The 16,087-nt window shown below is 38.0% G+C and overlaps 1 protein-coding gene across 1 annotated transcript in view; it reads left to right on the top strand.

Moving 5' to 3' along the window:
• The window catches only part of TNFSF13B (TNF superfamily member 13b), a 31,231-nt gene extending 15,385 nt beyond the window's left edge, over positions 1-15,846 (top strand). The window contains exons 3-6 of the mRNA XM_082675765.1: positions 501-557; positions 11,969-12,081; positions 12,169-12,319; positions 15,441-15,846. Of these exons, the coding sequence (XP_082531891.1) occupies positions 501-557; positions 11,969-12,081; positions 12,169-12,319; positions 15,441-15,553 (434 nt within the window). The 3' untranslated portion in view covers positions 15,554-15,846. The remainder of the gene's footprint in view (positions 1-500; positions 558-11,968; positions 12,082-12,168; positions 12,320-15,440) is intronic.
• The last annotated feature ends 241 nt before the right edge of the window (positions 15,847-16,087 follow it).

Here is a 16,087-nt window from a genome sequence, read left to right as displayed (position 1 = left end):
ATTAGCTCAATGCATTTTAGCAATTATTTTTATTTTCAGTAATGTTAATAGTGATAGTTTCAGTACTAGTGAGTTGTTACTTAATGTTAGATTTTTTAAAACAAAAAATCATTTTAGAGTAATCTGATAATTTGGCTTGTGTATTTGAGAGAATTGAAAAACAAATGACAGTGGCTAAACTTGCTTTCTATACAGGCATAACATTTTAGAATAAGTTAAGCTAAACTGTTCAGATAATATACTTACTGTATTTCAACAGTATATAGAGTTTTTCTAAAGCTTGAATTTCAAGTACATATTGTATTTCAAGTACGAGTTATATTAAGAACCTGTGGGCACATTTCCTATAGTAATTTTAAGAAGAGCATACAAGCAATATAGAAAGTATAACTGATTTGGTGTCACTGGAAGAGTGGGTTTACAGCTCTGTATTCTTGGTCATCTTTATTCCCTTACTATTTCTATTCAAGTAGCTAAAATGATATATTTTTGCTTTTCAGTCACTCAAGACTGCTTGCAATTGATTGCAGACAGTGACACGCCTACCATACGAAAAGGTAATAAAATATTCCCAGGAACGTTTCCACTTAGAATTCAATTCAGTCCAATTACCTGTACATTTCAAGTCTAAAGATTGTATTCAAACTCCATCTCAAATCACCTATCTGCCTCAAAATTTCTTACAATCAGATTTAAAATAATAAATTTATTTAAAATGATTGGGGAGTAAATATTTAGGCTAATGTAATAACCTAACAGAATTACCTTAAGGATACTAATACGTACAAATTTTAAATAAGTAGCACATGATAAGGCAAAATCAGTACTAAATCAAATTCAGTATTTTATTATTTAGAAATGATTTTGGCCTCTATGGTGCCTCAAGATCCTCTTCACAAACATTCATTCTCTGTTATATTAGGTTGTAGAATATTACAATAGGAAGAAGATAAAACTGAACATACATTTTATATTAATTTATCAATAAGTATATGTACAAATATAACATTTTTGTGACAAATCTCCAGTGTGAAATTGTTGCTTTATATTTTACATATACTGGTTAAAAACATACAGTGCGCCAGTTACTGTGTGGGTGTTGGGGCTCAGCAGTGAAACATATATATATAGGTCCTCATTTTTATGGAATTTACCTTCTCATGAAGGGAAAACAGAAAAGCAAACAAATGAACGAGTAAAATGTAGAATGATAAAATTAAATGGTATGGAGAAAAATAAAGCAGGCGGGGGGGCAAGGGAATATTTGGGTTGTGAACCACAAGGGGGAGTTCAGAAGTGTCAGGAAGTTAAGCTGGGGGCCAGGAGTGGAGACACAAGAAAGATAATGAATTTGGATTGGCCTTTGCAGTGATTCCTGGGAACTCTACCTTTCATCTCTATTTTTCTATGTGACTTTAATTATCCTAATGTAACCCAAATAATAAACTATTTGAAATTCTCTTATTATTTATTGTTCTGCATTTTCCAAAGTCATATGTTTGCAACTTTTATTAGGTAGTAAATTGTTCCCTAAGAATTAAAATAGAGCCAGAAGAAGACCCTAAGGACCAATTAAAAAATACAACTTGGAAAAGGTTTGTTTTACACATTTGGCCAAAACCAAAAATGCTATAAATCATGCAAAAATATGCAGCTGCTACTCCATTGTGAGCTTGAATTTCACAGAGTGTTATGATCTTCCTGGCGTGGTGGCTGCTCTACATTGATCCTCCTTGGAAGATCTGGGTGCTTATCTGGGTGCTTTGCCATTTGGGCTGATGCGTTGTGATGCCAGTAAACCTTGAACGTGTAAATGTTAGTGTGTGTGGACACTGCAGCAGTACTGCTTTACTGCATCCTATAAGTTTTGGTATGTTGTGTTTTCATTTTTATTTGTCTTAAGATTTTTTTTGATTTGCCTTTTGATTTCTTTTTTGACTCCCTGGTTGTTCAGGAGTGTATTGTTTAATTTCCACATATTTGTGAGTTTTTCAAATTTTCTCCTGTTACTGATTTCTGGTTTCATACCATTTTAGTTGGAAAAGATGCTTGATATGATTTCAGTCTCCTTTAATTTGTTAAGACTTATTTTGTGTCCTAACATTTCATCTATCTTAGAGAATTTTCCTTGTGCACTTAAGAATGTATATTTTGCTACAGTAGGCTAGAATGTTCTCTATATATCTGTTAAGTTCATTTAGTCTGTAGGGTTGTTCAAGTATGCTATATCCTTACTGATTTTCTTTTGGGTGATCTATCCGTTGTTGAAAATGGGGTACTGAATTATCCTATTGTTGTTGTATTGCTGTCTATTTCTTCTTTCAGATCTGTTAATATTTGTTTTACATATTTAGGAGCTCCACTCTTGAGTGCATATATATTTATATTTGTTATATCCCCTTGATGAATTGATCCATTTATCATTACATAATGACCCTCCTTGTCTCATGTGACAGGTTTTGACTTAAAATCTATTTTGTCTGATTTAAGAAAAGCCACTTCTTATTTCTTGTTTACCATTCGAATGGAATATTGTTTTCCAACCCTTCACTTTCAGTCTATGTGTGTCCTTAAAGCTACAGTGAGTCTATTGTAGGCAACATATGATTGGATTTTGTTCTTTCCAATCCATTCAGCCACTCTGTGTGTTTTGACTGGGGAATTTAATCCATTTACATTTAAAGTAATTATTGATAATGAAGACTTACTATTTCCCTTTTGTTAATTGTTTTCTGGCTGTTTCACAGTTCATTTGTTCCTTTCTTCCTCTCTTAATGTCTTTCTCTGTGTTCTCTGATTATTTTTTGTAGTGGTATGCTTTGATTCTCTTTACATTCTTTGTATCTACTACAGGTTTTTATTTCTGCTGACCATGGGGTTTACATAAAACAACCTAGTGATAATAGTCTACTTTAAGCTAATAACAACTTAACTTTGATCTTATCCCAGAACTGCACTTTTACTTCTCCCTCCCCTACACTTTAGCTTGTTAATGTGACAACTTACATCAGCTTATCTTGTGTATGTATTAACACATTATTGTAGTCATAATTCTTTTTTAAAAAAATACTTTTGTCTTTTAACTTTTATATTTACTAGAGTTAAAAGTGATTTACAACTCATTATAGCCATTTCAGGTTGTTTACTGGAGATTTTTTTTCTTCCTTTGTGTTGTGTTTTCTCGATTCCTCATATTCCTTGTAGATTTGCTTTGTTGTCTGTGCATTTGAAGAAGCAGCTACTTCTCCCCATCTTCTTGGACTGATTTTGACTGGGATACACTTTCACTGTCAGCAGTGCTCAGTGTTAGTCACTCTAGGGCTGGGAGCAAAGCCCCTTTGCATCCTTCCTTCCCTCCTGAGGAAAAGTATCAGTTCTCTGCTTTTCCACAATCACTGACTATAAGGGGATGCACTCCCCTTTTTTGTTTCTAACTGTCTCAAGGGACCAAGATCTTTGGTTGTTCAGTGCTCAGTACGAGGCAAGATAGAAACCAGTTCCTCAGAAGGCACCCTAGGAGGCCCTGAGGCCTTGTGCACAATCCAACCTCACCATCCCTCCATGCGAGAATCATGGGCTTGAGGCAGTCTTCTTGGGGTGGAGCTAAGCCTGTCTGGAGGAGGGACTGATGTGAGTAAATTGAAATTGCTTTTCTTACCTGTATAAATATGACTGCTTCTCAGTTTGTGCTCCTCTAGGCTGCTTCTACTTCTTAGTTGGATCCTGAATGTCTCTTCACGGTATTTTGATAACAATATTATTGTTAAATCAGCACTTCTGTGGAGGGATGAGAGGTAAGTCTCCCTACTCTACCATCTAACTGGCATCATTCAGAACCTTAAATATGTCATCCCACTGCCTTTTGATGACATAGTTTCAAGTGAGAAAACAGCTGTTGATCTTATGGAGCACCCCCTTGTACTTGAGGAATTGCTTTTCTCTTGCTACTTTCGAAATTCTGTGCTTGCCTTTGTCTTTCAGCTGCTAGTTATAATGCATCTTGGTGTGGATCTCTTTAAGTTTATTCTCCTTGAAATTCATTCAGCTTTGTGGATATGTAGATTCATTCTTTCTACAAAGTTGGGAAGAGTTCGGCCATTATTTTTTCAAATATTCTTTCTGCCTTTTTCTCTTCTCCTTCTGGGACTCCTATAATGCATATATTAGTCTGAAGGAGAGTGTCCTATGGGTCCTTTATGCTCTTTTCACTTCCTTTTATTCCTTTTTATTTCTTCTACTCAGACTGGATAATTTCAATTGTCCTATATTCAAGTTTGCCGATTCCGTCTTCTGCCTGGTGAACTCTGCTGTGTAACCTCTCCAGTAAAAATTTTATTTCAGCTATTTTAATTTTTAGCTCCACAACTTCTTTTTAAAGAAAGAGTTTGGTTCCTTTTACAATAATTTTTGTCTCTTAACTGATAGTGTCTATTTGTTCATACACTTTTCTCCCAGTTTTCTTAAGTTCTCTGTCCATGGTGTCCTTTAGCTCTTTAAACATATTTAAAATATGTAATATCTTTGTCTAGTAAGTCCAGTATCTGGGCTTCCTCAGGAATGGTTTCTGCCAATTTTTTTCCCTGTGAATGGTCCATAATTTTCTGTTTGTTTGTATGCTTTATATTTTTCTTTGTAAATTGGACAATTTGAATATTACAGTGTGGTAACTCTGGAAATCCCATCCCCAGGGTTTGCTGTTGTTGATTGTTGTGGGCTGCAGTTGTCCATTTGTTTATTGAATTTTCCAAAATATTTTTTTAAAAAATAAACTGTACTCCTTGTTCTGTGTGGTCACTGAAGTCTTTTTTCTGTTATCTCTGCAGTAATCCTGTTGGGGATTCTTTTATCTCCAATCCTAATCCTGATAGAGATTTACTTTAATGCCAGGAACCAAAACCAAAACCAACAACAACAACAAAAACCAAACTCCCTTTTTCTGAGCAGATTATCTCTGGGTTGGGGCACTCCAACATTTAGCTAGGCTACCAGCAACTGTGCCTTAGACTTCCCATCCTGCTTGAGCAAAGAGCAAAGATCGACTAGAGATGTTAGCTTAGGGTTCTTTCAGGTGTTTTCTGAACATGCATCCTGCTCTGGTCATGCACAATCCACTGCAGATTCCTTGGTGTATGTGGTAACCCTTCAAAGCCCTTATTCCTTGAAGTATCTTCCTCCTTAGCCTCATCCTTCTCAGGCTTTTTGTCAGCCTGCTGCTTGCTCTGTCCACTGTTCCTTGTTACAGGTGGCTACAGGTAGTGTATTTCTGTAAAGCTTTGGACTGACACCAGCCTGAGGAGCTGCTCCCATCTAAATGGAAACTCCAGGCAGGTCAAAATCCAGAGTCACAATGTTTTGAGAACAAAGTGAGTATTGCACTTCCTGGCATCAGCAAGACACCAACTGGAACTCAGGCCACCATCTCCATGTCTGCCACTAAGCAGGAGAATGAGGGGTGGTACATGAGTAAGCAGAAATACCACAATACTTTCTTACTGAAATTTACACCTTTTGTTTCATTAAACACTCCCTTGGTTTCTATAAGTTTTTTACTAGATTTCATATATCCAAAAACATGGGTTCTGTAAGTTCTTGCAAGTTTAATTGCTGCCTTAGCAAAGGGACTTTTCTTTATCTTTTTTTGATTTTTGAATTTTATTTTATTTATTTTTTTATACAGCACGTTCTTATTAGTTATCCATTTTATACATATTAGTGTATATATGTCAATCCCAATCTCCCAATTCATCACACCACTACCACCCCCAATGCCACTTTCCCCCCTTGGTGTCCATACGTTTGTTCTCTACATCTGTGTCTCAATTTCTGCCCTGCAAACCAGTTCATCTGTACCATTTTTCTAGGTTCCACATACATGTGTTAATATACAATATTTGTTTTTCTCTTTCTGACTTACTTCACTCTGTATGACACTCTTTAGGTCCATCCACGTCTCTACAAATGACCCAGTTTCGTTCCTTTTTATGGCTGAGTAATATTCCATTGTATATATGTACCACATCTTCTTTATCCATTCGTCTGTTGATGGGCATTTAGGTTGCTTCCATGACCTGGCTATTGTAAATATTGCTGCAGTGAACATTGGCGTGCATGTGTCTTTTTGAGTTATGGTTTTCTCTGGGTATATGCCCAGTAGTGGGATTGCTGGGTCACATGGTAATTCTATTTTTAGTTTTTTAAGAAACCTCCATACTGTTCTCCATAGTGGCTGTATCAATTGACATTCCTACCAACAGTGCAAGACGGTTCCCTTTTCTCCACACCCTCTCCCGCATTTGTTGTTTGTAGATTTTCTGATGATGCCCATTCTAACTGGTGTGAGGTGATACCTCATTGTAGTTTTGATTTGCATTTCTCTAATAATTAGTGATGTTGCACAGCTTTCATGTGTTTCTTGGCCATCTGTATGTCTTTTTTGGGAAAATGTCTATTTAGGTCTTCTGCCCATTTTTGGATTGGGTTCTTTGTTTTTTTGATATGGAGCTGCATGAGCTGCTTGTAAATTCTGGAGATTAATCCTTTGTTGATTCATTTGCAAATATTTTCTCCCATTCTGAGGGTTGTCTTTTCGTCTTGTTTATGGTTTCCTTTGCTATGCCAAAGCTTTGAAGTTTCATTAGGTCCCATTTGTTTATTTTTGTTTTTATTTCCATTACTCTAGGAGGCGGATCCAAAAAGATCTTACTGTGATTTATGTCAGAGAGTGTTCTGCCTATGTTTTCCTCTAAGAGTTTTAGTGTCCAGTCTTACATGTAGGTCTTTAATCCATTTTGAGTTTATTTTTGTGTATGGTGTTAGGGAGTGTTCTAATTTCATTCTTTTACATGTAGCTGTCCAGTTTTCCCAGCACCACTTATTGAAGAGACTGTCTTTTCTCCATTGTATAGCCTTGCCTCCACAAAGGGACTTATTTTTGAGCTTTGTACTCCGTCATTTTTCATGATGTTACTCTGACATCTATAATTATATCTTTAGATAATATATATTGATTGTCTATTCTGGTCTGTAATAAAATTAAATATGATTTTTCTTTATTTTCTCTATCATTCCTGTCCTCCACCATCCATTTTTTGGATAGTGGTATTACATTTCTTAATGCTTATCTGCATACTGTTACGATGTTTATATTTCTATTACTTGATCTCTCAACTTTATACGCTTTGAGCCCCAGCTGTTACAAATGAGGCAGTTGATGACTTTACTGTCAACATTTTTTTCTCCACTACTTCTCAGTATTTGCTAGTTATATAATCTCTACATTGTCATGGCATAAAACCGTTCTATTCTTTATCATCAAACCATCCTCTTTATGTGTTTTTACAGTAAATATGTTCAATACCCATTGCAAGTCCTTTTGCTATGGTTTCCTCATTCGTATCTTAGTTTCCGGAATTTTGTTTTCTACTAGTTTATTCAAAATCGCCACAGGAGAACAATGCTCTCTTAGTGTTTGCATTAATAGAGCTGTTTCCTTGTAGTTTTTATACTTTAAGGACAGATGCCTGGGTGTGAAATCCTCAGTTTACCCTTTCTTTACCTGGGTAGCTTGTAGGAATTTCTCCACTGTCTTTTGCCTTTGGCATTATATGCACTTTGAAGAAAACTAAAGTAAGAGAAAATTCCTTCTCATAAGTGGCTTGACTATCTTGCCTAGTTACACAAAGAAGTATATGTTTACCTTAAAGTTTCAGTACTTATTTTATTATGTATCTGAAGGTAGACTATTGTGGTGGGTAGAAAAATATTTCCTCAGACATGTCCACACTGTAATCCCTGAAACCTCTGAGTTTCTTACCTCACCTGGCAAAAGGGACTTGGAAGATGTGATTAAGATAAGGAATTCGGGCATATTATCCTGGATTATCCGTGTGGTCCCAGTATAATCACAAAGGTCCTTGTAGGAGAGAGTTAGCAGGGTCAGAGTCGCAGAAGGTGATGTGGCGATGAAAACAGAGTTCAGAATGTTGTGATTGCTGACTGGGAAGAGGAAGGGCCACAAGCCCAGGAAAGCAGGCAGACTGTAGAAGCTGGAAAAGGCAAGGGATGGACATTCCAGCGTCCAGAAAGAACACAACTTGCCAACACCTTGACTTTTGCCCAGTGAGGCTTCTGATGTTTCAAACGGGAGATAATAAATGTGTGTTGTTTTAAGCCACTAAGTTTGTGGTAATTTGTTACAGCTGCAATAAGAAACTAATAAAACTCTGAATCAACCTTCTCTGGCACATAATGGGCCTTTTAATTCTGCAGTAGCTCTAAGTGCTTGTTCTGCTTGACTTTTTGTTGTTTTTGTTTTGTCTCTCTGGGTTCCAATTATGTATATGCTGGTAATTCATTACCTATCTTTTATATTCTATAGTTTTACAATTTTTCTCAAATTCTTAACTCTTTTTTTAATTTCCATCTCATTTTGTTCTGTGTGAAACCTATTTTCCCTTCTGAAACTTTTACTTTCATTTAAGTGAGCACTTTCCCCCCCTAATTTCCCAAATTCTTTTAGCTTACATTGACATTTGCTGTTTGTTTGTGTGTAGATTTCTGTGTGTGTGTGTGCGGGCCTCGTCACCTTTAGCGAGTTGATTTTGCTGACTCTGTGTGAACTTGGCTGTTCCAGGCCATTGACTAGTTCCTTTGCTTCTTCTCTGCACTTTTATGCTCAACTTCAGTGTGATCTCAGTTGCTTTGGGCATCCCTTGCAGTTATTTTGGAGAACACACATCTATGTTTCTTTCATGGGATTTACAGGAGGTAAAAAAGGAGAGATGTGATTTCCACAATCACTGATAGTGGAAGTCTCTCGACTCCATTCTTGGCGTCTGAGTTTCCAGCTGTGACTACAGCATAGTCATTGCCTTGGCCTAATGGAGTGTAATCCGTGTGTGTGTGTGTGTGTGTGTGTGTGCGCGCGCACACGCATGTGTGAGGCTGGGGTTGGGAGGAGAAACGTAGACAGTATATAAAGACAAGCAAATGTATACTCTCTCTCTCTTTAATAAGAATATTTCCAGCGAGGTATGATGAAATGCCGAAAGCAAAAGAGTAAATAAGAATACAAACCTAATAACTACTTGTTTTTCTTTCTATTGTGACAATACAGCAGTGGAATTTGGTAAGAACTGGCTAATTTTATAGATGTAAGTACTGTGTAAAGAAAGAGAGGATCAATTTCAGGTATGGCAAAAAAATTTTTTTACTCAATATCTCTAGTCAATATAAACAAGCAGTTTTAGAAATATGTGTTTTACTTCAAGAGTTCATATTACCTCTATAGTGGAGGGTGTTTCATTTCCAAGAGTTTCAGAAACCAGGTAATAAAATGCTTTTAAAAAACAATCGAATGCTAGTGACTAATTGCCTAGCACCCCACCATTTTGAATTATTCTATGTTTAAAGTTGAATTAGTTAACTCAGTAAATATTTGCTGCATCTGCTGTGGGCCAGGTATCATTTTAGGCCCTGGGGAAACAGCAGGGAACCAAACAGAAACAGTCCCCAAGCTCAGAGAAATTAGAGTCTATAATGGGTATAGTTTTGAAGGGGAAGGAAAGCCCTTTGTGGTCAGAGTACCAAATAAGTATCACTTCCATGAAAACAATCACGTTCAGTCATCAGCTTACATTTTACAATAATAACAACCATGATATTAATTTTTCCTCATGTTTTCAGAACTCTACCTTAAAGAATGCTTTGGGCACGTGATCTTTATTTAAACAGAACTTAAAACTACGTCATTATAATCTTTACACCGAAATAATATTTTATAAAAACAGGTGATGATGAGATTACCTCTGTTATTTGTAAATGAGGAGATCTTTATTCATGGACTGTCATTACCCAGTGTGTGGCCCTGGAGAGTTTTCATTTAAGGAAATGGTTTCTCAGAGACCGTCTTTGTGGACAGCAGATTGGGGGGATCAGACCTGCCTCATGTGTCGGGGGGAGCATTCACTCCTCCTGAGAGACGGAGCCATTCAGGGGAGCACAGGAGAGGAGTGGAGATCTGTGGGGTCCCCTCCTGCTGCTTCCTCTCTCCTCTCTCCACCCACCCCTCCCTCTCAGCTCCCTCCCTCTGTCTGTGGAATGTGATCCTGGAGGGCTGCCTTAAGGAATTGTTTCATTGTAACTTGAATTCACAGTATAGTGGCTTTGTTTGACCACTCAGGTTCTTAATTCCTCAGAAATATTCAGAAAATATGTGGTTCTTCCTCTGTATTCTTCCCTCGAGAATCCTATTTGGGAAAAGCTCAAGTAGGATGGTTTTGCCTTGGGGGCACCATTGAAGCGGGCTTGTCCACTTAGAAATTGTGTTTATGAACATGAAAGCATCGTCAACTATTGCATCCTAGGGCGCCGCCTTAGGAAAATCCGCAGGGGAACATTTCCTTTATTCTCAATCGAGGACAAGTTGTTCTTTTCTTGAGCTTCTGTCATACCGTCTTGTAGACTTCTGAATTTTATTATTGATTTTGTTTCTTTTTTTGTTATGACCAAGGTGACGCTTGGGGACACATGTGGTCCAACATTGCCAATTATATGGGAAAATTTTTTATATGATTTTAGATGACCCCAGTTTCATTTTACTATTTTTTTCTTGTGCTGCCATTTCCCTAATCTTCTTTTCCCTTACTTTCTGCCATTTTATTTATACCCCAGATTTCCCAGCCCCTAGCCTCAGGGTCCACTGTTTACTCCACTATATGCATAACATGATGGTGGGAGCTCCAGTGACCTTAGCGTGTGAATTCACCGGAAAGCAGTGTTTACTCTTTCAGTGGGCATTCCGGCTCAGCCATCCGCACCCCTTTTGCCCATGCATTTCTTTGGCCTCTGTCTTCTCTCTGCCCCTTTATCCAACTCTTGAGAACCGTGGCTCTCCTGCCACTCCCCAAGTGATGTTTGAGGGATAGTGGAGGAGAATGGGTGTATTGAACAGAAACCACTTCAACTTGAACATTACGGATGGGTATCACAACATTCCTGGACCATTTCCTAGGAGAGGTTGCATCTCAGTAATTTCTCTCCCTCTCCTTAAGCTCTGTCTTATTGCCATGTTGGGGAGAGGGTGGCTTCCTCTCCATATTCTTCGCTAAACTCTCCACATACAAACTCCCTCCTTTCTGGGAACTGGAGGGGAGCAAAATTTGCTGCCCCAAAATGTGTCTCTTTGACATGAGGATTAATTTAGGCTGATTATTTTTAGCAATTATTTTTAAGAAGACGCGGGAAGTTTTTCTTGTTATCTCTCCCCTTAAGTTCCTAAAAGAATTTGGATAGAGGACTTGTTCCTAGAACAGAGCCATCCTGAGAGATGTCTGCAAAGAATATGGGCTGAGCCTAGTGGGGGAGACTCTGGTAGGGCTTAGCGACCAGAGTCCACTCTGTGTCCCACTGTCTCTGGTGGCCCAGCAGACATTTGTTTTGCCCACTTTGGGGGGTTACTCAGTCTTCCTGGGAGTCTCCCATGTATGCATATTATTAAACTTTTGTGTGATTTTCTCCTGTTGATCTGTCGCATGTCAGTTGAATTCTTAGACCAGCCAGAAGAACCAAGAAGGGTAGAGGAAAATCTTTTCCTCCCCGACAGAATCAAAGGAAAACCAAAAATTTCTCTTGCTGTGTTATTCAGAGACAGTTTGTCCATGTTTTTGGCCTCAAACTGTCCCATCCAGACCAGACTATATTTTGAAAATTGCTGAAATACAGAAGAAATCAAAACCCCAGACATTACATATGAAGTGTTTGCTTTCAAGTTCCTGTATCTGACAATTGCCTGGGTGAGTATGTAAATACGGCTGAGAAACCAGTGGAGGATTGTGATTTCTCTTCTTTTCCCCTTTTTTTAAAAGATGAAATTCTCCTCTAGGTTTCGGACTTAGTTTAGCAGCTAAGTGGAGGTGAAGAACTGCTTTTCTCAGTTTTTTTTTCTTATGAATGATTCTCTTCATTGTAGGAGCTTACACATTTGTTCCATGGCTTCTCAGCTTTAAAAGAGGAAGAGCGCTAGAAGAAAAAGAGAATAAAATATTGGTCAAAGAAACGGGTTACTTCTTTATATACGGTCAGGTAGGTTCCACCCTAATACCGCTGTCACTGTCCAGTGCCTCCCATTTTGTGCTGACTTCTGACAAAGTTCTTTGGTTTGTTTCTCAGGTTTTATACACCGATAACACCTTTGCCATGGGACACCTAATACAGAGGAAAAAAGTCCATGTCTTTGGGGACGAATTGAGTCTGGTGACTTTGTTCCGATGTATTCAAAATATGCCTGAAACACTACCCAATAATTCCTGTTATTCAGCTGGTAAATAATAGTTCTATATACATAGACAGAAAGACATTCCTCAATATACTGTGTGGTACTTATTATCTTGAATGATAACCTAGTCTGTGTTGATAGAGGCAAAATCATTATTAATAGGTTTATCATTTTTATATACATTTAGAAAGGGCAGTAACTTCACAGCAGTCCACACTAGAACAATTGTAAGCGGTGTTTTCTTCAACCTGTAATAACAATGCTGGAATAATACGAGAATGATAAGCGCGTGCCAGGCACTTTACCTGTGCCCCTTCCTTTAATCCTCCCTGTCGAAGGGAGGTGGGGTCTGAGGCACAGAGAGGAAGCACACATTGTCTTAGGCTGCACAGAACTTAGTTTAAACCAGCCAGTCTGACCCCAGTGGGACTCACAGAATCTCTTCTTCACCTCCTGCGGAAGAAGTACCTTTGGCTGGTTTGAGGGTCAGGTCCAGTGGCCCAGTGGCTTTGCTGGTGTCAGTGGACACCAGGTGGATGCGTTTGGGATGTGAAAGTGTAGGAGTGAGGCTGCATTTCAACTCAGAAAAGGGAAAGGGCAGGCTCGCTTCATTGCAGGTCTGTTTGGGCTGTAATTGCCATCGTAGCCTTCATCTTGTCTTGGGGTAATTTCAAATTAATCGAGGCCAGTATTTGAAAAAAAAAAAATTGCCTTCGACACGTTTATTTCTCTCTGGTGATTTTGACAAATCCATTCAGGACCCCGAGGAATGTCTTCCCTTCCAGACAGTTAGCGTGAATGGCAGTGTGAACACGGGGTGCAGCTGGGCTGTGCGATTTGAAGCGCTATATTCCAAAGGCGTTTACTGACAAAGGCACGATGAAACAAGTGAGAAGGCAAAATAGTTCCCAGTAATGGAGACAAGTGTCATCCTGGATCCACAGCCACAAATAGCTTTGACAGGGTGATGAGGAAGTGTACGAAATTGGAATTCCCTAATTTTCATAGAGAATTGCTTCCCTGCAGCCAGTGGTAACCAGTATCTTGGTGTTGCAAAATATTTATAAATGGTGAGGTCACTTCAGTCTGTTATATGTATTTACATTAATTAGTACTTAGAGCTTTACAACACACTCCTTTTCAAATTTTCTAATCATCAGCCCCTCATGGTTACTTTCTCAGCCAGATTTCCTAGGTGCCTTACTTTTTAAGAGTAATTAACTTGACCTTAAAGATATTTCTCAGTGCTAGTAGCTTAGTATTATTTACGAAAAGTGTTTTCTAGGAGATTTCAGGTTTTCAATCTTTATCTGTTCTAGAACGAATTTGTTTAAAACCATTAAAAGCTACACATTGGTGTATACGTGTATAAAGTGCTTCCATAATAATCTGGAAAAAATTAAAATGGTCCATTTGAGGAGCCCAACGAAGCTGAATCTTATTATTTCATTAACAAATTGAATGTGTTTATTGTAGAAAAAGTTAGAGCTGATTGCTATACTCTGGAAGACTTGAACTAGCCAATGACCCAGTGTTGAAATTTTAAATAGAACCTACTTTGAAACGTAGTTGGTTCCCACAGACTTTATTTGGAGAGTTCCTGTTAATTAATGATCTGTGATCTATAGCCTTTGTCAAATGATTAGATTATCTTTAATCTCTATGATAATGACTAATCCATTCAACAAGTAACTTCAATCTTTTTTTTTTTCTACTACTTAATGTAGTCATCAAATGCCTTGCCAATCCTAAAAGTGTACACTTTACCCTTAACAATACCTAGAACTATGTTCTTTTGTTTGTTGTCTGTCTTGGTCTATTAACAAAAAACAAGGTCCTTGTAGACAGACTCTTTGGTTATTCTGATCACCGCCCTATGAGGGCCTACGAAGGTGTCTGGTATATCTGAGGTGCTCCGTAAATAAATACCCGCTGGCTAGTGCTGCAGGACACCCAGGTGCTTTGGCTTGACAGTGGACTAGTGGTTAACGTAGATGTGTTCCTGTAAATACATTTTCATGGCATGTTAATGAAACAATGCAACTACTTTTAAAATTGTGAGTTGAATGTATTGACAATTTAGATGCTATTTCCTTTGTTATTTCGTTGGCTTTATTCTCTGCCCCTCCTCCTCTTTCTTTTTCTTTATCTTTTTCTTTTAAAATGATGTCAAGAATGACCTGATAGTATACTGAGTGTAGTTCCTGAGTTGTGTTTTGTATTCCTGAATCACAGGCTGCATTATTGTAAAATAGGCGCATGAATGAAGATTAGTTTATCAGTTTTGAGAAGCTAATTACCTTGTTGCTTTTGATTATAAAAACAAGTATGGAAACACAAATTATAGAGGGCTATAAAAGTAATCCAAATGACTTCTCATCCCGCAGTTTGTACTCTAGAGAAAGACTATGTTAGCAGATGTGCTTTGTGAATAAGTAGTGTTTTGTTTTTCACTTTTAAATAATTTATGCATTTTATATGCACATTTGAAAGTATATTTAGGACTATGCAGTATATATACGTGGGTGTGCTCATTTTTTTGTATTTTTATTTAACATTATTTTTTAAAGATTCCCATGTCAATAAAATGAAGCAAAACCAATTTTTTTTTTTTTTTTTTTTTTTTTTTTTTTTTTTTTCGGTACGCGGGCCTCTCACTGCTGTGGCCTCTCCCGTTGCGGACACGCAGGCTCAGCAGCCATGGCTCACGGGCCCAGCCGCTCCGCGGCATGTGGGATCTTCCCGGACCGGGGCACGAACCCGTGTCCCCTGCATCGGCAGGCGGACTCTCAACCACTGAGCCACCAGGGAAGCCCAAAACTACTTTTAACTATATAACATTCCATCAAGGGACGTGCTATGAATTCCTAAACTTTTTTCTTATAGTTAGATGTCTGAGTCCTGTTTAGATTCTCCATTTTACGAACAGTAGGTGATACATCCATTTATGTCTGTTATAACTCCTTCTGCTTATTTCTTTTACTTTTTTTTGGGGGGGGGGTGGTGTTTAGGCAAATCATAACTGGTTTAGAAGTCCACTGGTGTAATTTGAAGGGTGAATGCCTACTGTTTTTTTCCAAAACAAAGTAGTTGTCTTTAATGTTCTCCCCTCCCCCTCCTTTCCGTGTACAACTGCTTAAAGTTCTTGCAAATCATTCTTTTCCAGGCATAGCAAAGCTGGAGGAAGGAGATGAACTCCAACTGGCAATACCACGCGAAGATGCTAAAATATCCCGGGATGGAGACGGCACGTTTTTTGGTGCACTGAAACTTCTGTGACCTACTTACACACCTTGGTGTGGCTGTTTTCCTCCCTTTCTTTGTACCTCTAAAGAGAAAACACTTAACTGGAAATACCAAAAGGAAAAAAAAAAAAAAGGTAGTTACCATAGCCTGGTTTGCTGAAACTAGACCAAAACAGGAAATTTAACAGACAACCACAGCCAAAGGGTGTCATGTGAATTAAAGAACTAGAGCCCGTTTAAGGAAAAATAGAACTAGAAAGACTTTTCACTATAATGCCATGTTGAACACCTTAGTCATAGTTTCTTACCTTGCAAGAAGCACAGGATTCAAAGGGGCAGTAATCATTTCTTCAGAAATGGTATCCCACTGTTTGCTATGGGACAGCGCCCATGGCTGTAGGACATTAAGACATTTGGGGGAAACCTGAGGATTTATCCTCTATTTTTATGTTAAATACCCTTTCTCCATTTTCAGTTAATATTGAGGAAACTAAAAAAAAGAAAAAAAAAGTATAGAAATCTTGCATTCCATACATGAAAAAGTAACTAAAAGTTTAAATATCATTAA

Source organism: Grampus griseus (assembly GCF_964374135.1).
Source record: "Grampus griseus genome assembly, chromosome: 18".
NCBI lineage: Eukaryota > Metazoa > Chordata > Mammalia > Artiodactyla > Delphinidae > Grampus > Grampus griseus.
The sequence above is the reverse complement of the archived record's forward strand: the minus strand, read 5'-3'. Positions and strand labels throughout refer to the sequence as shown.